Below are 25785 nucleotides of genomic sequence, written 5' to 3'. Positions count from 1 at the left end.
ATTCAACGTTCTTTTGTTTTATTACACATCTTCTCCGTGATACAGTTAATTTGATTCGTTCAATTCGAAGATTTGATTTCCGTTGAAACAAAATTTAATTACATTTATAATATCGGAGTGCGGAACTAAATACTTACAACAAAGCGATAATAAAATTAATAAACTGTGATGATTTAGATTTCTAATAAACTTCTCAGCGTTTTTTAATTCGATTATCTATTGTATCTAATTAGTTAATTCATAATTCATTTAGATTAAAAGCAAAGCGTTTGTTATGCTTTCACATCCAAACTAATCAAACTTATGTTATTACAAAACCAAACATTTTATGAAATGAAATGAAATGAAATGAAATGAAATAGTTTATTCTTGCAAGTAGGACTATATAAATCACTTTTACAATGTCATCCTAAACTAGATGAAGTCGACATTTCCTAACTGACTGCCCTGAGAAGAAATGTCGAAACAAACTCGGGGGTCTTAGTCTCTTTTATAGTCCAGATAATACAATAATAAATTAATAAATTGGTGTAAACAAATGCAGAGTATTTACTGGACTGGTCTTTGGAAGAAAGAACCAGATCGATCTGAGCAAGCCTGTGCCAGCAGACGGCTAGCATGCCCCGAATAGCTCATGCAGCTCAACCATTTTTAAGGGAGCTGCACAACCCGGTACACAACAATACCGCCAGTGGCACCATAAAAATATGTGGGGCAACAACTCACTCAGATCGCCAGCCCAAAATAACTATAGACTAAAATGTATCAAATTATAAATCAAGCAAAAGAGTTTATGATATACCCGCATAATGTTTACACTTACAATGGATACAAAATGTATTTTTAAGGTGTACCTTAAAGCAAGGAAAAAATAATGAAATTGAAAAATATAATCGAAATATAATCATTATTCACTTGGCATGTCAAAGTGTAAAATATTGTATGCAAAAGCACAAAACATGTCAGTATTGTAGAAAAAAAAAAAAAATGAATATGCACTAAGCACAAAACATGTCAGTAATATAGAAAAAAAAAATGTAAAAAAATGAATATGCACTAAGCACAAACATGTCAATAGAATAAAATAAAATGCATATGCAAAAGCACAAGACATGTCAGATTGTAAATATGTACAACATGCAAAAAAAAAAAAAAAAAAGAAGTGAAAGACAGCTTACAAAAACACAAGCGATAGCTGTATAAGCGAGCAGCTCAATCCCAGGCGTTTCTATCATTTAAATAATCGGATATCCTGTAATATCCTTTAGTTAATAATTTTGATTTAATAAAAAATTTAAATTTCTTAAGGGGAAGTTTACGAACATCCATAGGAAGTTTATTGTAAAAGCGTATACATTGACCCATGAACGAGTTGCTTATTCTATGAAGGCGAGTAGCATGAACTGTTAAATTATTTTTGTTCCTAGTATTTCGGGAGTGAAGATCAGACAATTTGACAAAATCCGGTTTGTTTTTGTAAACATAAAGTAAATTTTCAAAAATATATTGTGAAGTTACAGTCAGAATGTTTATCTCTTTGAATTTCTCTCGGAGAGAAACTCTAGGACCTAACTTATATATAGCGCGGACAGCCCTTTTTTGTAATAAGAAGATTGTATTAATATCCGCACAGTTTCCCCAAAGGAGAATGCCGTACGTCATCAAGCTATGAAAATAACTGAAATAAACAATTCTGGCAGTATCCACATCAGTAATTTGTCAAATTTTCCTTACAGCATAAGCAGCTGAACTGAGCCTTCCAGACAATTTGTTAATGTGTGGGCCCCACTGTAGTTTGGCGTCAACAGTAATGCCAAGAAAAACAGTTGACTCAACAGGGTCCAACTCTACTCCATTCAGTTGTACATTGGTGCTTAACTGCCTCACATTAGGCGTAGAAAATTTTATTAATTTAGTTTTACTTGAGTTCAAAAGCAGATTATTAACATTAAACCAATGGACAACCTTAGATAGGACACTCTTTTTTAAATGTATGTACAATGTACATGACCTGGATTCAAGTCCTTTTGCCGAATTGAAAGAACATTTCAATATGAACTTATTGGCATAGACAAAGCTATTTTTCTTTAACATTTTGTGAGTACACAAATCTGTGTCCAGAAGCTAGTGGTATAAAATATGCAATCAATTATTAAAAACGTTACAATGTCTGCAATCTTGATACTTCTCATCATCGTTGTGAGAAATTTCACACTCCATTGTTATTTATTTATATTTGGTAATTGGTTGAAACAACAACACGCAACTGACACATATAAAAAGCTTTATTTGTTCCTCATAGAATTAGGCAATCTACACCTACGAAAGTTAGAATATATATTGAGGGAAACGCACAGACCCACTACCCCTCCCACTCTACTAAGAGACCCCGTGATTGTCTGTCACCGCTACAGCAACCCTCCTACTAAATTGTTGTCATTTTACAGTTGTTTATTTACAGAAAGGTTTCAATTCCTTGCACCAAACTTGTGATCCGTTTATATGTTCTCGCTCACTCATATAACACAATGTGGTGCTTCCTCACAAGTACATAGTAGATTTGTGTCCCGATTTTCTGCACCTATAGGACACATTGATACTAGCGGCCTGATCTAGGTAAACATTTGTTTGTCATTATTTTGGAATATGTAACTTAGGAATTATTCAAATTGTGAAACCTTTTTGGTCTGTAGTTTTTGAATTTATTCGTTACATACGTGTAAAAATACAAACCCGTTCTCTTTGTAGGTAGAATTAGTATAGATAAATATTATAACATACCTACTCTATTATAATTATTATTTATAAAAAATTCTCCAATATAAAAATGACAATTTACGTGTTTTTTATTTATCATTTATTATAATAATGATTTTTATTTGTTTGATAATATTTGGCTAGTGTTAATAACACAGACTTAATTAAAATGGTAGTAATTGTGATAAGTGTCAAATTCGTTCCATTTCTGCATGATAGTGATGCCCTTGAATCTGTAATTATATGTTGACGTTTTAGTTACAGTTTATTGTCATCATCATCATCATATCGTAAAAATTAATAAGAATCTCGTTGCAGCAGCTATTATCACCAAGTAGGTTTCCTTAATAATTATAGTTGTCTCTGGCCACTTTAGCGCATGCGCGGTTATGCTGGGGTTTGGCGCCATTCTGATTTGCTTGTGCTGAATTTGGCGGTTTTTATTTTGATAAGGTGATGTTGATTAAAAATTAATACAATAGCAATTAATCTGTGGCCTTACTCGACTTCATGATATGAAAAAGTAAACATCTCTCTTCTTTTAATTCTATTCCTCTTTTTAGAAAACGGAAGATTAAATTTAAAACACAAACACACACACATGACAGGTATGATACTATTACCCCATTTTTTAAGATCATTAGGTATCGATACCTTTTCTAAGTACCTAATAACTTTCTGAGTATTTTTGTGTATGAAGTTGAATGTAATGGTGTGCCTTGAGAAATATTTGGGGATGTTGGTTTGAAAAGGCAACCCATGCAAATTGCAAAAGAGCGCTCCTTATCGCATCGCATTCCCTTTCTAAATTCACACAAAAATAAATTCTCATCCATTGTATTAGATCGCACAATTCATTGTTAACTTCGCAATATCTACCTGCATCTGAAGGTCGTAGGCATTGCTATAATCATCTTATAATTGCGACTAAAACATTTATATCTACATCGTAAATGAAAGAAGTACCCTTACTAAGATTTTCTTCAAAGCCTCTAGAGAAAGTACCGATGTTACCGTGACTATTATTTCTATTATCGTAACCATGGCAACAAGCACGATACCATCATCTTGTAAATTGTAAATCATCTTATAAAAACAATATTCGAGTTCTATACTGAAAGCGCGAGTGTAATAAATAAAGGGGTTAAATATAATGATCACCATAAAATGCTTTGATACCCTTAGTTCTTTTACCAAAAATATATACTTAACACCAGATAAATAACGTCTAAAATTACAATAGTACTAGCTATTTTAGTCACGACTGCACTTCAAATTGTATTCGAACACCAAATGTAGTAAATGATCACCAAATCTTAGCGAGCAAATTAATGCGCTATTTCTGCCTAAATAAACCACTATGATTGACATAAAATGTAGGCTTATTACCAAATGAAGCATTATGATGCCATATTAAGTTATGTCTGCGGCTTACGATCCTCTCCCACCACACCGCAAGCGCCGCGCACGCCCGGACACGATCGCCAATTTAGTCGCGTGCGAGCACTTGCTTTTATTGGGTGTGTTTTGGTATCTATCTTCTTTGCAATGGCGAATGAAAACTTAGCGGGACCGAGTTCGTGTGCTCCGCTGTTGAGTACTTCATCGGAATCAGATGAAGACGAATATAAAATCACAGAGCATACGAAAAAACGTCGAAGGCAAAATAAAGTTTGGGTTTTTGAAAGAAAATTTATAACTGTGCGGAGCGCTGAGGAATTTATCAAAAATGAGAAGACCTGGTCAATACAAAAAATTCATACGACTGAAGAAGGAGTAAAACGTTACTATCGTTGTAACAAAGTGAAGCTTCGGGCTGAAATTCAGTGTTCTGCCGCGATTTATCTTTTATTTGACGCATCGTGTGATGATATATTATTATTTCGTACTGAAACATGTCACGACCATGAAAATTCTGACTGTCAGTCGACTAGGGGAATAAATGAGGCAACGAAAAAGGAAATAGAAAAACTATTCGAACTGCGTTTGAAACCTAAATCTATTATGAAGAACTTAAGTAAAATTAATGGACTAGTTCTGCCGACTAAGTTACAGTTAAACAATTATCTTAAAATCATACGTAAGAAAAAATACGGGCCATCGGTAATAAGCTTGGGACAGCTTGAATTATGGTTAAAAGAAAACTCTGAAATACCTGATGACGGTCACGAAGTTTTTGTTTTGGCGTATGAAATTTCTGAAGATGATTTAGATCAGAACTTCCGGTTCATGTTAACGACGAAATATTTAATTGGTCTATCACGCCAATGTTCTGTTCTTCACGCGGATGCCACATATAAGCTCATTTGGCAAGGGTTTCCAGTACTTGTGATTGGAACTACAGACAGAGATAAACATTTTCACCCATTTGGATTAGCTGTGACAACAGCTGAACGAACGGAAGACTTCATATTTTTATTTTCCGCATTAAAAAAAGCAGTTTTCTCAATATTTTCATACACTTTAAGTTGTAAAGTTTTGGTCTGTGATGCAGCGAAGGCTATACAAACTGCCTTTGCGTGCACATTTGGAACAGATACAGTCATAAGAATGTGCTGGGCGCATGCGAAAAAGAAGATGCAAACAAGAGTAGAGCAAAGTGTGCAAAAGAAATCCCAAAAAGAGATCTTACAAGATATTGATGCTTTACAGTGTGCCTCAACTCAGGAAATATTTGATCGAGCCAGCGAAAAATTTTTGGACAAGTGGAAAGCCGAAAAAGATTTTGTTACATACTTTGAAAATGAATGGCTAATACTAAATCGTTTCTGGTATTTGGGCGCATCTCTGGGGACTCCTGCTACAAACAATGCTCTGGAATCTTTCAATAAAACAATAAAAGATGGTGGCACGCTTCGTGAGCGTCATCCTTTGGCGCGGTTCTTAGTAATTGCTTCTGATATAGTCAAGGACTGGTCTAATGAATACGTGATTAATAATACTGAGAGACGGTTCGCTCAACTGCCGACAGTATCTTTAAAGATGTGGACAGAAAGTTACCAATGGGCAAAACTGTCGAAGCAGGTGCCATTAAAGAATAGTACTGAGCTAGTTTGCTCATACAGAATTCCAGCTGGGTCGGATTTAGATTGCAAAAATTATGAAAAGCCATGGGAGACCTTTGACGAATACAAAGAGCAACATTTTAGAGAGTGGGAAGTTATAATGCCCCGAGAAAAGGAAAATTGGTTACACGGCACATGCAATTGCCCAAAGTTTCTCAAAGATTACATTTGCAAGCATCTCGTTGGATTGGCGATTCGGCTTAAGCACGTCCAGCCACCTTCAGAGGCCAGAGCTATTCCGATTGGCATGAAGCGCAAAAGAGGACGACCAGCCAAAGCTAAGAAAGCATTAATTGTGCAGTGAATTAATACAGAAGACTGATTCTTCTTAAGATTTTTTAAATGCTTATTATTAGTTTAGTTTTAAGATCTTTGAACTGTTTATTATTAGTTTTAAGAGGACTATCTTTTTAATGATTGTTTCAATAATTAAAAAAGGGATTATTGAAATTGTAAGAGTTTTATTTTTTATTTTAGGTATAGCATTTGGTTGTAAACGAAACGCTCAAGATAATTTTTTTTTGTAGTGGTTAATCAATTTGGAGACAAAAAGGTTAGGAGTAAATTTACTTTACTGTGTTTGGCAAAATATTTTTTTTGCCGAGGGTAATTTACTTTAATCGGATAACGAGATTTTATTTTTTTGCATTTCATTTTAAATTAAAATATGGTTAATAATTTGGTTTTCATTAACTATTTTTGGGCTAACAATGAGTTTTTTGGAGCCAGTTTGCTTAAATAGGATAGCAAGATGTAAAAACTTTGGTTATAATTTTACATTAAAATGCTGTTTTAATTTTGGCGATCATTTACTACTTTTGGGTTAACAATGATTTATTTGGAGTCATTTTGCTTAAATAGGATAGCGAGATGTTAAAACTTAGGTTGTAATTTTACATTAAAATGCGGGTTTAATTTTGGTAATCATTTACTATTTTTGTCTGTTATATGTTACTATACCTGGTGGTAAGTTAAACATAAGCCATAAATAAACACCGGAAAATTGCAAATATTGTATAAAAACTTTCTCTCTGTTTGTTCAATTTTTTTTTCTTTACTCTTTAGTTTCTAAGTAAATGAATTTGTACTGTGGTGATGCGCTTTAGGTTAAATTCTGTAGGGGTTTTTAGTAATTTTATATTCTTAGTTTATTTATAATGTTTAAACAAACAAACTGGTTAGATGGTTGTAATATATTTTAGGCGCAATATGAAGATCAAAAGTCAAAATCAAATGTAAAGCTTTGTTTGAATGTTTTTGTCTGGCCTAGCCAATTTTGAAGGTGAGAGCAAAAAGTTGGAATGCTATTGTAACGGCCGCTGTGGAATTCGCATGCCGATACGATTCCTTAAATAACATTGAGTATAGCTTAATTTGTGAGAACCTTTAACAACTGGCTATAGTAAAGGGCCTGAAAAGTTTTATTGTGAATGAGTTTTTATTGAGGCGTTATTATTTTCTGTTTAATCAAACCAGAAACATGTGAAAACGTTACACTTAAAACTTATTGTTTGGTTTAATACCTTTAAATATAGGTACTATATTATTTAGTTTTTATTTAAGCAAAAACGCGAAACGGAAAACTATTCTGCTACTAATTTATATTCCGTTTAATTATAGAAATAAATTCTAAATTAAAGTGCTTATATTTTTTATTTTTTTTTATAGAACAGGGGGCAAACGGGCAGGAGGCTCACCTGATGTTAAGGGAACCCGCCGCCCATGGACACTCTCAATGCCAGAAGGCTCGCGAGTGCGTTGCCGGCCTTTTGAGAATTGGTATCTACGCTCTTTTCTTGAAGGACCCTAAGTCGAATTGGTTCGAAAATACTTCAATAGGCAGCTAGTTCCACAATGTGGTGGTGCGCGGCAAAATCTGCCTTGAAAAACGCTCAGTTGTAGAACGGCGGACGTCGAGGTGATACGGGTGGAATTTCGTATTCTGCCTCGACGTCCGATGATGAAACTCAGCTGCAGGTATTACACCAATATGGTTAAATTTCTTATAAATGCCTACCTTAAATTGAAAATATTTCTACCCAAGTTTTTCCATTAATATAAATATTGGTTTTTTCTTTGGCCTTAAAGAAAAATGATGAAAATGGACGTTTACTAACCTAGGATAAAGGGGAATATGCATTATATGGAGATCCTAATCTACTTAATTTTAAATGGTTTAAGAATGCCATTCGTAGGGCTTCTACTTCTACAGTCAGCATATGGAAAAAGTATTATTTAAAAACAAGAATTTTTATTAGTTTTCTTATATTTTGCAGTTATATGTTAATATATCTAGTGTGTATCGAACCGTGAAGGCTTCAAATAAAATGAAAACGAATGAATGTATATAACTCACGGTCATAGCTGTTAAAGCTTATGCGTTGAACTGACGCCGTGCCAATTTGGTGGTAATATTATAAGCCATAGGTGCAATTTTTGGATTTCTTAAAGGGCCGCTAGACTTCTGGCATTGAAAGCGTCAATTGGCCGTTGCCTACTTAATTGCCATATCACATTAGGCGAGCCTTCTGCCCATTTGTTCTAAAAAAATACTTCCATAAGATCTATCAAACAATTATGAGGTATTTAGGACTACAAATAATTCTTTAAAGTGTGTCACGTAAACTTCAGGACGGATTTTAATAGTCAAATTTTGCAGATAGTATTTGAACAATAATTAAGTAAAACAGAGAAAGGTCTATATATATAATCCAATTTTAAAGACGCAAACACAACGAAGATTGCATTCAACGAACACGTATAGTACGCACCTACAGATCAATGCTCTTGTATTGAGTTTGTTAATAAACTAATAGTTACTCGGCATCGATTCTCACGATAACAAAAATAAAATGCCACATGATACAGGAATTCCGCTGCGAAGCCTTAATCGACTCGAGTCAAACCCGTTTCCCGTGTTTCCTCACCATACTTCGAAATTAACTATTAAATCAAGGTAAAATCTTTTTCAATCACCTTCAAAACATTTGTATATTTCAACACACGAGAATAAATGCGCCAAAAAACTGTTCCGTCATTGTAAATGTTAATTTTCTAGTACAAATTAATAACCTGTAGTTTTGTTGTAAATAGGTAGCAATTTCTATAGTGAAAAATACTCTTCGGAAATACAGAACCGATTCAGAAAATTCAGTATTCAGTGCTAGTAATGCAAGGTATATTATGTAATCATATTACTTCGAAATAATGTAACTTAAAACAATAACTTTAATTTAATAATCGCGAACAAAGTTGCGCAGGAGCTTCTAATCTTTAAATATTCTGTGCGCGTGTGTTTTTATTAGTTTCCTAAACTGTCATTTTTGTGGGTGTTCAAGTGGATTAGATTTACAAATAGGTAATTTATTTATATATGTTACTATTACGTTACGTTACGTTATTTAAAAAGTTATTAAATGTATTGGACGTCTTTCGGGTCCGCTAGGTTAATTAATAAATTTTGATTTAATAAGGTTTTTTAATATTAAACTTGTTTTAATATAGTTTAAACTTTAACTCATCATGCCACTATAACCTGCGTGGGAGTTTCAGAATGTCGTCCAACACGAAGTTGGCAGTTAGCAAACAAGCTTACCCACGCATTTCTACATTTCTTCACAATTAATGGAATTTGTAAACTTTAAGCTACCGTTTACGCATACGCAAGTAAAATTACATGGACATATTATTTATTTTAATTCTTATTTAAATATTTTACAATTAATTTATAATATTATCAAATTAATAGTATTATATCAAATAATCAAATTAAATTGGGCAGAAATATCTTTAGTTTTGCGTTTTATCTATGTCAACCATAGACCATAGTTAATAAATTAGAATTTAACCAAAAGAGGTTTTCGTTCTCGTCTACAATTTAAACACTAAGTTTTTAGGGGCCTCATAGCCTAGCGGTCTTATTAAGTGGCAGCTAGGTGAGGGGTACCGGGTTCGATTCCCGGTACGAGGGCAAGTTTTAATTTAAATTTGTTCTCGGCCTTTGGGAGGGTTGCGCGGTACCGGGCGAGTGCCTAAACCGTACATGGAGGACACGGTCGAATTTCTAAAGACAAGCACGAATTATAAAAAATCCTATACTTGACGCTGGCTAATGCACAAGTCGTGCCAGAGCCATAAAAAAAACACTAAGTTTTTAAATATATGTTTCTAATTATAACCTTATTTTATTATTGTGTAAAAAACAAATGCTAACTAAAATCTCAAATAAAAGTAATCCGCTTAAAATGAATGAACTTGATGAATGAAAAACTTGTTAACCTCGCATTATGATTCACTTCTTAGCCTTCTAATACTGTTTACGGTATCACTTAAAATAAAAGCCTACTTTTTCACATTAAATTAGCCTACATTTACGGCGCATTCGGCTGATTTGAAATAAAACGTAGGCGACGATACAATTAAATATTCTGTCATAACCAAAATCTATTTATTAATAGGATCTGTGTCTGAAAAATTATTAGGTACTATCTGTGGTGCGCGCACCGACATATTTGTTACGCTTGAGCCACTGAAAATCTTTGCAGTGGTCATTCTGCAAATTTAATAAAGGAATTTATGAGATATCTAGTACTCGTGGTATTGTACCATTTTGGTTTTGTTATTATAGTGTAAGGGGTGACAAATGTTTTTCTATAAATACAAGCACATCTTCAATTGTTTATGTGGTTAGCATTTAAACCTTATTTAACTTAAATACTTGTTTAGTATTTAAATACGAATGTTTACTATACAGAACAAGCTTCTGCGATATTAATTTTTGTTAAATAACCATAGAGCGTACACTAATATTTTTAAAAGGAAAGATTTGATTGCTTGCGATGAATAGGCTCAACTGGACAGATTGAAATACACCAGTATTAGAATCCCCGAACATAGGCTATAGAATATTTTCCAAGAAGTTAAGGGTCCGTATAAAAACTTTGATAAAAAAAAATACCAATAAAAATGATAAAAGTACCAAGAAACTATTGAATAACTATTAAAAACATCTATATTTATTATAAAGATACCATATATCTAACTAGCACTTATTCACAAAACCATATACAGCCAAGCGGTAGAATGCCTAGCATTGGGTATATAATAGAAATAGGATGTCTTAACTTGACACCAGGGTTCTGCCCTAATAACGCGCAATGCAGTATCACAGTATAAAATTACTATACTAGGTTTCAGAAGCGTATTCATTACAAGTGTTAACATCTATAAACACGTCTACAACAGAAACAAAGTAACTGAATAACCACACAAGTACTTTAATTTTCCAATAAATTCGTGCATGATGTAAGGAACGCGAAACGACGTGGCATGCTTATTAAATTTCTTAATCTGTGATAATTATCTGTGGTAAATCCTCCCAAAACTCAGCCAGTGTGGTATGAATAAATACCAATGTAGCTTTTAGATTGTTAGTGTTGAATCAATGATCACCAGTTACAAGGGAAGATTTCAAATAACTGTGGACCCTTTTCCGCCGATAGAACCGGTTATCAGAAGATCCTTCGACAAGGTCACAAAATCCGATTATTTCCGGTCAATCACGATTCTAAGAATTTGTACAAATTCCATTTAAACTTACGGTTCCTATTTGTTACTTGGTTGAGATCTTTAACGGGTGTTAAAAGCTGAACATATTATGTAGTCTGGGACTGTAATAAGTTAAACTGGTTTAGTATGCGTAAATTACAAAAATCATAATAACGCAAAAGCGGAAATAAGTGTAAGGAGAAAGGTAAAAATGAAACTGAACTAAATAAAGAGAAATCTGGACATTTCATGAGCAATCGTAACTGTTACGCAACGGACACGGAGATACTGAAAATTTTAATTTAAGGTGTCGAAAAAACTTTAATTTGATAGCTTCAAAGCGTTATAGTAATAGACATAGAAATCCGATATATGTCCTTGTATGTTTATAATCCTTTAAGAAGTTTTTCCTTTCTCGTACTAGCCAAGAAAATAATTTTTCAATCCGACCCAGGTTTTACTAACAAAACCAACTCTTCTTTATATTAGTACTAGCTGACCTTGCTAACTTCGTTCCGCCCTACAACCTTATAATATCGTTGTTACTTTAATTTAACTTATTTTAGGATTTCATTAATGTTAAGTATTACATTAATACAACTTTTTTGCAAATACAGAAATGTTTTATTGCTTGCCATTGCGAAAGAAGAATGGCAGTTTTACACATTAGGCATCTTTTCTCTAGCGTCAATGGCGATACAGCATGTTAAGCACTTTCTGATATCCAACATCTTTTGATCAGGATCAAAGCATGGTTATGCATCTCCTCATTCACCTCAAGATCGGAATTTCTTGAACTGACACGAACTCGACGTAAAATGATGCGTAGTTTTGTCAACAGATGGCACCATATGGTTTTTGCATTCGTAAAATTTATTAATTTATTTATCGTTATTCGATAACTTATCCGATATTCTATTGCTTATTCTGCTATTCGGGACGGAAACAAATCCAACAAATCAAAAACCATGGCAATCGGTCCAGCCGTTCTTGAGTTATAAGTGTTGTAACAAACACGACTTTCTTTTATATATATAGATAAGGTTTTCATGTATAAGTCAAAGTAAATTTACGTAATATTCTATAAGATTTATATGTAAAATAGGTACTGGCATTCTCGGCGCGGTTGACCCAAATTCAGCTGATATGGTACATTTCGTAAACGCTTGTTTACTCCTGCAATAAGGAAGTTTTACTTTCATGTTTCTTGTTGTGCCAAAAATTTTGAAACATCCGGAGGAAATAACATAGATTGTGTAATAGCATTAATATTTTTACATTTTATAGAATTAGATTAGAAATAAAATTGTACTGTAAATTAGCTTTTTATAATTTATATAAGTACTTAAAAAAAAATTAAACGTAAATTAACCATAGCTTAGTTTGATATAGTAGTATTTACCTAGAGCAAACTTCTGAGTGCATTGACCTTGAATCCTCTTACATAAGGTATGTAGGTACAATTATGCATGTTCTCTTCGATTCCTTTTTATATTCAATACATGGTTGCAATAAATTCTACAATTTTATTTTCTAGTAACCAGTAACTTATCTTCTTAAATACACCAACATTAAGTTAAAATTATATAAAAGTTGTATATATTATGTTTACAATTTCACATTTCAGTCTTTGCAATTAAATTCAATAATTGTACGACTATTGTTAAAACTTTTTCTAAATGAAATTATGTCTATCTTAATCGGCTTGTTGATAAAGTATATCTTTTCGCCATTTCTCTTTTAAAAGCTTAAGACTTTGTCTTGAGATGTATATTGGACATTGGAAAGTAATTACGATTCAATTTTTACCAAAAATGTTAGTAAAGTTGAAAATGGTTTTTTTAATTGAAGACCTCATCTCACTAAACATTTCAAGAAAATATATATTTTTTAAATTTATTTCTGGTAAACACTATTTCCTAATATATCACAGTCATATGTTTAAAGTCAAGAACTATCTTGTTGTGTAATCATTAATCTTCACAAATCATATTTATTTAACTTTCCTTACATACAGGAAGATTAAGTTTCATAATCCAATATTTTGCGCAAGTTAACTTGAAAGCTGTGAGGTTACTTTCAAATTTTAACCAACTTCTTTATAGTTTATTGCTCAGAAAATTTATATTTTCGGTATTTTATACAGTTTTCTTTTATACAGAATCCTTTTAAAGTGTATATTTATATACTATTTGCGTAAATACAACACAATACTCCCGTCACCGATTTATATTTTGGACAAATATTTTACTCTTCAGTACTAAACGTTGTAGTAGCTATAGAAAAATACATCGAAATTTATAATGACATTGTGTCAAAATTTCATGAATTCGGTCTACCTGGACCCCAAGTGAGAGAACCAGTCATTTAAAGCATTTTATACTACTGTTGGGCTCGAAGGTCAGTGTGTAATATTAAGTTTAATATAAAATTTAATGAGCAATAATTATCATATGATACTAAAGCAAAAACCAACCATAATCACTGGCACCTCAAACGCTTTATAATTGGAATAGCAGACTGGCGCCCCTTACATCACTGAAGATGCAATATGTCCCTTAACACGTCAACAAGATTATATCAAACGGGTGCGCCCAAGCACGCTTTACACCTCGGATTTAAGGTCATGATAGTCGGAAGACAGACCGGTTTTCAACCTGTCGGCATTTGCGAACTCGAAATATTTTGATTAGTCTCTATCATCATGAGTCCCGTATCCCGTTGTTGGCTCACAGATCTAAAATATCTAACATTTATGAATCTGTGTCATTCGAGAGACTATACGAAGATCGCAACGCCCAGGTCAAAGGAGGTTTACAAAATTTCTCAGCCCTTTTAAAAAGAAAGTCTTGATTTTTTTTATTTCATTGCTTTCTTTTCCTTTTTACCTTACATATTGGCAGCAAAGAAGTTATTTAAAATTCTCTACTTATTCTCTCGACTTGTTGCTTCAACAGTAAACGTAGACTTGATCCAGCGAGCGAGAACCACAACAAGAATTCCACACGGAAGACTGACCGGTACCTATATCTACTTAAACCAATTACTAGTTTTATAAAGGATTGAGTGTAACGGAACAAACATTTTCAGATTATATTTTGGAAATAATTTTAGTGTGGGTATTTATAACGGATAGTCTTTGTTAAAATAACTACTAAATCAAGTCAGGCTAGGTTAGGTTTAATCTAAAATATCCCTAAAGTAATTATGATTAATGGTGGAATTACTAAATTTACAATTATGGAGTATTATTTCGCTATTTCTACTATTGCTATTTATCAAGCTTAAATATATAATATTAAGGTATTTCTGACACTCAATTTTAATGACATTTTAAATCAATAAACAATTTCAAATCCTATACTTCTTATCAGCCCTCTACAAATCTTTCTGTAATGTGCTAGTAATGAGTTACCATACAATTTCCATTAAAATGCTATTACGGAAGAGATGGAATCTGTTTTGATTAATCAATTTCAATACGACAATCAATTCTCAGCCAAACGAAAGCGTTACGCTAATTATAAATGTTTGCAGAACAATTACAAATATAGAGCGTGTGCGCACGTTTTAACCGTTGAATGCGGAACATTTTTTACCCGCCATATATAACCGACACAACGACCGTTAACACCTGCCACCTTATGACTCCTAAATACTGATAATGCGATATCAACAAATTTAAGAAACCTGTAAATAATTTGAAAATCGTATTCGTTTATAAATCATCCAAACTGGGACATTATGAATTCTCGCATACCAAATATAAATTCCTTACAGTTACACGATCTGAATTAACCTTTAGAGATAACATATCCGAAGCAAATATTTAAATAATTCCGTAAATGCACGTAACTTTGTATCCTAACCTGATCGCAACCGGTTTGTCGTAGTAACGGATGCTGAAAGTACCAGAAATTGATTGATTCACTCACCGGCCATTCGGCGCGGACGGGGAATGCACCAGCTTCACCGCAAACAGGAACTGAATAGCACAAACCAACAAACAGCAGAGGTTCAATGATAACGTTAAGGCACATAGGGCTAATGTCACTTCATACACCACCGCGAATTCCTCAGGCGCGCTCGTCGCAGGCGCAGAAATTTTTAAAAGAAATAGAAGAGCTAGCAAAGCTAGGAGTAAGCTAACCAGGCATAACAACGCCAGAGATGTTAAGGCTTCCTCTGTGGCAGCTCTATTGCTTCTACTTCTCGAGGATTGTCTTGATGGCAACCCAGTTACGTTTCCATTAGCCAGTTTGGGTGGAGAAGTCAACGGAATGGGTGCGACCACTGGCACGGGAGGGTTTGTATTCTGTGGTTGTGCTCCCGGGCTCACGCTGGCTGAAGTTCCTCCAACGGAGTGTTTGGATGAATCCAATGTGGAAACATTCAAGGGGATGTGATGGTGCGGCCGCCGCGGCATGTTTTGGTAGCGATGTTCGGCATCGTTTGCCGCCGGCGGCCGCTGAGCATGTTTCAACATAGCGCAAATCTTAATCCGAAGCCCGCCATCCCGCCGACTGGTTTTCCAGCATTCCGATAACACGCAACGCGAGCGCTCGCCGCGACGGACGCGATTTAACTGAACTTCCCCCCGCGGCTCTACCTGCCGTAATAATGTCAATCAAACCGGTGCAGGGTGCATACAATACACCTCTACCCCAACAATATACAATAGTCTGCAACAAAAAACATCAAGACAAAAGTACTTAGTTCACCGATTGTTTGTTGACCGCGTGTTTGTAAACTGATATTAGAAAGGAATTGCAAAATCTAAACAATTACGTCACGAACAATTTTCAAGATCACGTACCTATGTTAGCAAACATGTTGACTCTACATGGTAAATGCCCATTCATGAAATTTTATTACAACACTAACATCTTTAATATAAAGAAAAATACTGCTTAATTAACGGTTAGGTGTCTCCGTTATACATATATTTGTATAAGATAGCTATTATTTACATTGGCAACTGGGTATGTTGGTACGACTCGCACCCCTTCTCTTATCGCCATGGTAATGCTGATATAACTATAGCATAAAATCGATATTTATTTTACTGAGAAAAAATATCGTATGCCATTTATCTTAAACAAAAAATCTTTCAGAATAATTTTCGAACGCTTGATGTTAAAGCAACTAGAACTAGATGATCTGGTGCAGGTTAATTCTAAGGTACCATCCATATTTAGGTGAATGTTAACTGCTGCTGCTGTTTACAGATGAATCATCTCATATATAGCCTCTAGTTTTGGTACTTAAAACCTCCAACTTTTTGTTTATATAAAAAGTTTTTCATGTATGGGACGCGTGCGCCTACCACCTGCGCAACAGCTGGCTTATAAAAACCTGTAGTCGGGATAGAAATCATTATAAACTTGTATTACCTATGATAAAAAATATGTTATCTCTAGGCTTGTCTTGAAACTCGGATTTTAATCCTGAGATACTTCAAGTCGTAAAATCCATAAGTATATTAATACTTAGGTATTAATATAAACGTCGCTAGTATCTCAAATATCTGTACATTTTGTCGTTATTACTAACGCGTTACAAATAAATAAGAGAAGATTTACGTATATTTGAGGTTGAAAAAGTTATATTTTTTCTTTAGCAAAATAATATCAATAACGATGAGAGTTGAAAGATCACTCTCTACTAGATGCTGGAGATTCTAAACGGACATGAGCCATGACATTCAAGTGCCGTTTAAAAGAAGTCCTGTTTCCCCTATGGAAAAAAGGATACAGTTAAAGTTACTAAAAGTGCCTTTGTTTTCACATAATTTTGTCGTATAGAAGTAGTAGGTGTTCGAAATCAATAGCTTCTACGGAAATCGAACATTCTTTTTAACACACTAAACTCTCCGCATGTTTTAACCGACTTTAAAAAACCTGAGCGGTCTACTAATTCTACGTGTGCTGTTTATTCAGTAATCCGTCTTTGATATTTAAAAATATTGTTTATTGAATAGTAAATGCATTCGATATTACTACGAAGGTAAACATGAAATTTGAAACGAATGTCTATATTGTGTTATACCACAATTATGTACAGTCAATGTTTTATACATAATTTATAGCTGGAGATTTATCCCGAAACTTTTATAGTCATTCTAATTTCATTTTTTTTTATATTTCATGGTCTGGTAATGATACCTTTAAGCCAAGTCTTAGTTTCGGGCACAGGTGTTCACTTATTTTTGATCGCGGTATTTTCACTTGTTTGTTTAAATCGTCCCCAAGGAATGTTTAACTTAGTGCACTATAATTTTCGAATTGTCAATATTAAATCCAAAGACAGCAGTGTTCAAGCACGTAATTCCAAGTTTGATGGTACTATGTTTCTTTTTTAATAGACGCCAGTCAATTGTCAACTAATTATTGGGTCAGTCATTTGGTTAATCTATATTCAGTCTAAAGACTTTGCTTATAATAATTATAATTCTAACATACGAAAAACTTTTTTATTTACCCTTATTACTTGCCCTTGTCCTTCAAATAAGTGTGTAAGTACACATTTCAGCACTATTAAACTGCCGCCTCTATGCGTACTAACTATATCTATGCTAATCAGCAGGTAATCACTTCTGCATAAATTTAATTTACAGCCGGGAATCGAATTCATGTCCCCAAGTAATAAATCTTACACATCATTGAAAGGACGTTGTCCGCGGCGATGCGTATTATATAGCATCTCCATGATTGTAGAAAACTTTGGACATTTATTATGATATCAAATATTCAAAGTTAAATTAATTCTCTAAATTTAATCTGTACAAAAATGCAGCATAATTCTAAAAACTATAAACAATATATAAATATAACATGTTAACCATGGAATCAAACACGCAACTACAATTCACGCTTAGTACATACGAAGCTTAGTAGACAGTCTACTGCGACTGCCAGAAATTAAAGTAAATCATGTAGCAACTACGAAGTAGCGTAATATGCGCACTAACGAAGACTAAGGACGGTAATTACATAATTACATCATAATTTATAAGTACGTGTATCTTATTATTCGTAAATATACTGGTTTAAATTTTCTATTACTGCCTCCATGGCTTGTATTTAGTTTCTATATGATTAACATAGAGTTACTAATCTTGAGTTCTGACGAAACAAAATTCTCAAGTAAGATTGGAAGGCTACGTAGTTGGGACATTATCCCTTGATTATACAAAATGATGGACACCTAATCGTCATGTCGCAGGACAGACGAGGCATCAAGAATGCTGCAAGTCTAGTTCTCGCGGTAAACCAAACATTGCTTTATGTAATGGAAATATATTATTTACAAAAGGTATTAACGCTTCAATGGACTCTGTGTGTCTGTCGCACTATTAACGACACGAAAGCGAAAGTATTTATATAAGTTAAAATATAACGTAAATTCTCTTGTATGATTTAATTGAATTTTGTTTACGAATGTTAATTATATTACGCACATTGTCTTTATTTGCACAAGCGCTATCTATTCGCAGTCCATTTTACACATTACGCGAAATTCAATTGTTATTTTAACGAAAAACTAACTAAATCCATGACGACTCTACAGTGACGAAATAAAAAACATTATACAAACGCTAAATGAGAGTTTAGCATTACATAATTGTGTTTATAAAAATTTAAATTATCAATTACCCGGCAAAGGTCAAGGAGATAATGCTGACTTCATGTTTAAGTATGTATATTTAGACGTTCGCGATGGTCGTGTGAAACATTTGTTCTTCTATATTTGTGTATAATAAAAATGACGTGAGTGAACATTCATTTATACATTAACAACAATTTTGGATAAATTTTATAGGTTATGTCGCGTGTCAGCTAAAGATAAGAACAAGTTCAAAACCACTAAATCTTAACACGCTTAACCTACTAAGTGATAACAATCAAAAATGTAAAAAGCCCATTAAACTTTAATTGGCACTATTAAACCTAACGGCCCGAGAGTCTACTCCAAATTGAAAAAAAATTGTAGGAAATACTTCTTTTTGTCGTATAATAAACACTGCAATACGTCAATAATACAATAGACTAATAGTAAAATTACATTTGATTTGATTAAATGCGTTAATAAAAAATAAGCATTTGTTTTTTATTAACTCATTTGTCGCACTTCTAAATTTATCATCATTATACCGGGTGTAAATTGACTGTTTTGTAAAGCAGAAATTTTTCAAATCTTACTATAGACTAACTATTGTATTATTGACGTATTGACGTGTTTTGATTTGATTAAATGCGTTAATAAAAAAATAAGCATTTGTTTTTTATAAACTCATTTGTCACACTTCTAAATTTATCATCATTATACCGGGTGTAAATTATTGACTGTTTTTCAAAGCAGAACTGGTTTTTCTAAGTTGGTTTTCGTTTTCGGTAGGGACCTTACTTCCTGCAATATAAAATTGAGCAAACCAGCTTTTCGAAATAATTGTTATTAGGTGACGATAGTGGACACATTGTGATACATGCAACACTATATAGAATGCAAAAACTACTTGAGAATACAGGAGCCATCTCACCTCAGTGTGTTGAACCCCCTGATGAGATTTTAATGGGAATATAATACATTTATTTAACTATGCCTACGTGATAGAATATGGAATTAAACTTGATTATGTTATTAATAGTATTAAGTTTAATCAATTAATAAATCAATAAATAAATGAAGGTAAAAAAGTGCGTGCGTACAAAGTACATATGTCAGAAGTGAAACTTCTTTGGCAAGCAAATTTTTAAGTCTTGTCAGACTTAAAGGGAGCGAAAAAGGAAGATATGTTAGGAATTTAATGAATTAAATTGTCATTAAAATATTAAAAATGTCGTGAATTAATACAAATTATAAAAAAAAACACATGGCATTTTAATGTACAATTCGTCAATTGAGATTCCATAAAATTATTTTGCATAAAATATAAAATACTAATATTTCATAAATTCTCATTAAGAAATTTTAATTTTAATAATAGAATAATAAGGTAATTCGCCCTTCGCACTCTCTCAATCGCTCTCACCCTTTTCGTCGACAAAACGCTGCACATCTTCGTGACGTTTTCGTAAAAATTCACCCTTATGCGCCTAAAGAAGTTTCACTTCAAAAACCAGATCAAAATTAACGAAAGCACTCAACACAAGAACACACATTGAAGAATAACAGCATGGCATTCATGGCTTTTGAATAACATATTAAAAAAAAATTCAATAAATACAAAATTTATATGGATCTTTATAGTTGGACACGCCACATGCCACTACTGACATAGATGCACTCGATTAAAGACTTTATATTTAAAGATAAATTATTATTTCAGGCAAATAATGGACGTAATAGTAATTGGATGCGGTGCATCGGGCATTGCGGCGTTGCGAAAGCTCCACGATGCCGGTTTAAATGTTCTGGGGTTGGAAGCTGATGATAGAATCGGGGGAAGAATTAAGACCATTCAATATGGAGACTGCTATTTAGATCTTGGCGCTGCTTGGTAAGAGGATATCTTTATCTATACACGTATATCACATAATTTAACGGCCTAAGTCGGACGCAACTCGTAATGTTCTATTGACCAAAAAGGCCATAAACATGAATTACATTGTTGATCGTACGTTACAAATTGTACTTCGGAAGCTTTATTTCCGTTAAAACAATAATTGCTTCGAGTTATAAAGCAGTAATAATATTAATAACATAATATTTATTTACTATGATTGTAAAAATATTTATTTCATACTAGCAAACTCGGCGAACTCCGTTTCGCCACCAGATGGCTTCGTTTTATGTAACATTTCGTTTGGTGATCCCGCTTTTCTGTTGAAATTTTTCCTGAATTTTCTTTGCTATAAACCTCACGGAGCCAGAGACCTTTCCAACGAATGCAAAACCGTGGAAATCGGTTCGTGCGTTCTGGAGTTATAGCGTCAGGAAGGAAAACCCGACTTATTTTTATATAGTAGATGTATCCATCTTTCAGCGGGTACTTAAACTGGAGGTACCCTCGCACCCTCCCGTCTTAATTAGGCAGCTTGAATATTCAGATGAGTGCATAGGTACAGTCGCAGAAATTTCTGCGTCATTGGAGACTTCTAACTGGCTATAACCCTACAATATGTTTATATTATATTAGTAGAATTAGGCAATATGTTTTATTTTAGGTGTCATGGCGAAAAAGACAACATTGTCTTTGAAATGGCGAACCCTTTAGGCCTTTTGGGACGCCCTAAACCTGACAATAAATGGTACGTGCTGTCAAACGGGGAAATTCTCAAATCAGACTTGAGTGAATCTATTATTGGCGCTTTGGATGAGGCTGTAGCGAAAGCAGATAAGAATACGAGCCAGTCCGTTTCTGAGTGTGTTAGAAAAGCGTGAGTATATGTTAATAAACCTTAAATATGTCTGAAATATTTTGAATGGCTTTAAAATTACAATCTTTGTTATTAAAAAAATACCCACGTAATAAATGTATTTAATTTGGCCATGCTGAAATGGCAATATTATGAAACCTAAACTATAAGCTTTACAATCTTTCAGAGTGAAAACCAACCCCACGCTGACAAAGGATGCAAAGCTATCCCACTCCTTTCTAGAATGGTTTGAGAAAAATAACCATGTCGGTGGTCAAACCGACCCTCTACATGGCAAGTCGTTGAAGGGCTTAGAGGAGAGTTGGGGATGTGAAGGCGAATTCATGTTGAACTGGAAAGGAAGAGGGTACAGAACAATATTGGATTTGTTATTGGTAAATATTATTAATAGATCACGTATATCATACATATAGGCATCAGTCATCGGCAATAAGAGTCGAGACTTAGCGGGAACTATAACTCTGTGAATGAAAGGATGGTGTACTTTTCGACCAACCGAAAAGGAGGATCATCGACTAGCCGGCCCGGAGGCCTCAATAACTTTGTTAGCGCGATTAGGTTATGACGTCATCGCCGTGATTGTAGCCGAAGTTTGTAGGTGTCGCTACAACTATTGATACATACTAAGCGCTAAGTCTTGATTCTTAAAGTCGTTTAAATTTGTGTAAAGTTTCTAAAAATCATCATAGATCTAATCCGAAGTTAACCATTTTCATAGCCCTCATAAATCAGTCTAGGGGCTTAAGAAAACCTTGGCAACAGGCGACTGACTAACCAGTATAATACGCGAAACGGAACTAATTTGAAACAGACAAACAGAAACCTCTCCTTATATGGAAATTGTATTAGTTTTTACAACAAACTCCCAAGTGAAATTAGCGAATTATCACTAAATAAATTCAAAGCCCTCGTTAAACGTAAATCAATCAATAAAGCTTTTTATAAATTAGACGAATATTTAAATGATCCTACTCCTTGGGATTGACTTGCTCCAGTTCAAACAATTAGTATGACACAAAACTTAGCGATTAAAAAGAGTGGCGGAAAGTGGCAGTTCTTCTTGCCCGCTCTACGCACTTGATTTGCGAACTTGTTAGTAAATGTAAATGTAAATTTACAATTAATTTCACTTCTTTTTTGACGTTCATAAGTGTACATGTTTACCAATATGAATAAAGTTATTTTGAGTTTGAGTTTAACGCCAAGCGAATTTGTATGAAAATGGTCACGTGTCAAAGCGTGAGCTGTCATTCCCATACAAATTGGTATGCCGTTAGTGGGTCACGCCTGTCTAAACAGATGTTTGGTCAACAGCAGTAGGAATATAGTAACTGTGTTGCACGGATATTTAAATATAATTAATATTCTATTTTGAGAGATATTTAGCAGAAAAGTCCAAGTTCTAGAATTAAAAACAAGACCTTTTCGAGTTAAAACCAGTCGAAACAAAATAGTCAGTAGATTGGAAAATATATTTATAACTTTCCTTAACATCAATTCGGTCCTCCACTATTTTTTCAATATATTGCAGATTCTTTGCAATTCTTATTCACTCACATATACAATATTTAAATAATAATTCGTTTTGAAAAAAAATTACAAACCCTGTCCTGACAGCAACGAACACGTAAAACTAATCACTGGTACTAATTTTTGGCGATTCAATAATGATTATGAATTTCAGAATAAATATCCCGATCCCTCAAAGGAATTGCCCATTCAGATCAATTTTAAGAAAGAGGTGGAGACTATAAAATGGCGGTCACCACAAGCTGGCAACCCTTTAGTGCATGTGAAATGCAAGGACGGAAGTCTGTATTCCGCGAAGAGTGTTATTGTAACTGTATCTTTGGGAGTTCTGAAGGATAGGTAAATTTCTTAAAATATTAATCGAGTTTAGTTTTAGTGGTTGTATATTTTGCTCGTGTCAAATATTTTAAGTGGTTCTAGATTTGGCATATTGGGATAAGGATCTAGTTAACTAAGATGTTTCGTTTTGAATAAGTATATAGAAAAAAAATTGGATAAAAACATTAAGCAACTGAGTTTTAAGTAGAAAAGCAGTATTGCCCTAGTCGACAATTAATTAAATCTAAAAGAAATTTCTTCCTCTGTTTGCAATTAATAGTTCGATAATAAGTTCGAGAGGTCTCGGACACACCTTAAATAAAATATCGATGCCATGATAAGGCATAGGAGAATGAGCACATGACAAAATTTTCTTTTTAGTCAAATAAATATTTTTACGCGTCATTCAAAGTTTTGCGCAGTTTATCATAGCATGTATACAGTTAATAAAATAAAATGCGCTTATATAAATAATGTTTATTGTCAATAGAATAATTTTTTTTTTCCTTTATAAGGACATATGCATTACATTTAGATTTTAGGGCCCCAGTGCTTTGATAACAAACTCAAATTATATGTTGTATTCACAATATTAAGATGTTGCATACTTTGTCAAACTTTCGAATTTTTACAATTCAAAAAATGCTCAATTTAAATTCCTTAAAATGTTTTTATGTACAGCGTTAGGTTATATCGATTCGTGTCTCATTAATTAAAAACAAAAATAATCACAATTTTATTCATAGATATGTATTTTTCAGATACAATCAACTTTTCAAACCACAATTACCAGCTGAAAAAATAAACGCAATTAACAACCTACAACTTTGCGTTTTGGACAAAATCTACATCGAATTCACCAAACCTTGGTGGCCCCAAACACCCGGCTGTTTCACAATTCTATGGCGGGAGGAAGACAAAGCAAAATTTAATAAAAACGAACAGTGGATTACAGAAATTACCGGGTTCAATACCGTTGAATACCACCCAAATGTTTTGCTTGCCTGGATTTATGGTGCTGCAGCTGAGAAAATGGAGAAATTGACGGTTGATGAAGTGAAAGTTGGGATCGAAAAGCTTTTGAGTGTGGTTTTCAAGAAGAGCTTTAATGTAGCTCCCGTGAAATGTGTTACTCGGTTAGTACCTTCGAATCCCCAACAACTTTGTACCTACTTTTTACAATTTTTAGTACAGATATATAAAAATACAAAAAGTGCTAATTCGAAAGTGTTGTCGAATTCAAATTTCAATGAACCCGTATATATTTATATCTACACAACCAAAGTTTTTGAACCATTGTTCATAATCCTCAGATGGACGAAAGCTGGACTATAAAAAGTACATGCTTCAATTCATACTAGGTTTGAAGAAACGAAAAAATATTATGGACGTATTACATTTCTATTCTTAATACTTTAAATACAATGATACTAAATCTATTTTTATTTTCAGAACGGAGTGGGCCTCAAACGTTCTCGTAAGAGGTTCGTACTCCTACCGCAGTGTTGCCAATGAAGAAAAAGGCGGCAGTTCAATTACCTTAAGCGAACCTTTGTATTATGGGGAAAATTTCCCAATTGTTTGTTTCGCGGGTGAGGCAACATCCCACCATAGATTTTCTGCCGTCCATGGGGCTGTAGAGGCAGGTTTTAGGGAGGCCGACAGATTAATTGCCAGTTTCAAAAAATAATACAACATCGTATAAATGTTATCCTATATTTGTATCCATTCATTTATACTTTATTTTCTTTATGATAATCCCCTTATTATAAAACCTTACATATTTCTTGTTTAAAGCACTGCACTAATAAAAATCCAGCTTTGTCCCTTACAAATTTTTCTACGTTATGATTTAAAAAAATTTAATAAGGAGGTATAAGTTGAATATTTTACTAGTACTCCATACTAATTATACTACAGTTCTTAACATTCTTCACATCCTATTTTCATAGAATACAAACCATTTGAATATTTCAGTTTGAGTTAATTTAACTGTTAAGACGACCAATTATGTAATTAAGTTTACACAATTGTTTTATTGTTAAAATTAAATCAATAAAATGGTACATCAGTACTATCTCATTCCTGCCATTGTGTTACATTCAGGCTATTTTGTAAGGCAAATATCAACCAGTGCCTTCTGATAGGGAAGAATAATTCTTATGATGCACTTTAAATGATCTACCCAT

At 33.6% G+C, this 25785-nt stretch overlaps 2 protein-coding genes across 4 annotated transcripts in view; one reads left to right on the top strand and one right to left on the bottom strand.

Moving 5' to 3' along the window:
• LOC125050049 overlaps positions 1-15968 on the bottom strand; it is a 22483-nt gene extending 6515 nt beyond the window's left edge. The window contains exon 1 of the mRNA XM_047649610.1: positions 15305-15968. Within this exon, the coding sequence (XP_047505566.1) occupies positions 15305-15855 (551 nt within the window). The 5' untranslated portion in view covers positions 15856-15968. The remainder of the gene's footprint in view (positions 1-15304) is intronic.
• Positions 1-25785, top strand: part of LOC125050047 (spermine oxidase-like) — a 26067-nt gene extending 282 nt beyond the window's left edge. The window contains exons 1-7 of one of the 3 annotated variants that reach the window (XM_047649607.1): positions 18849-19064; positions 20698-20868; positions 21536-21748; positions 21915-22122; positions 23433-23617; positions 24358-24732; positions 25049-25785. In XM_047649607.1, the coding sequence (XP_047505563.1) occupies positions 19057-19064; positions 20698-20868; positions 21536-21748; positions 21915-22122; positions 23433-23617; positions 24358-24732; positions 25049-25286 (1398 nt within the window). In that variant the 5' untranslated portion in view covers positions 18849-19056 and the 3' untranslated portion in view covers positions 25287-25785. Of the gene's footprint in view, positions 1-18848; positions 19139-20697; positions 20869-21535; positions 21749-21914; positions 22123-23432; positions 23618-24357; positions 24733-25048 lie in introns of those variants that run through there. The other 2 variants (XM_047649608.1, XM_047649609.1) reach the window with 2 other exon arrangements.

This window comes from Pieris napi, chromosome 6 (assembly GCF_905475465.1).
Source record: "Pieris napi chromosome 6, ilPieNapi1.2, whole genome shotgun sequence".
Taxonomy (NCBI): domain Eukaryota; kingdom Metazoa; phylum Arthropoda; class Insecta; order Lepidoptera; family Pieridae; genus Pieris; species Pieris napi.
The sequence above is the reverse complement of the archived record's forward strand: the minus strand, read 5'-3'. Positions and strand labels throughout refer to the sequence as shown.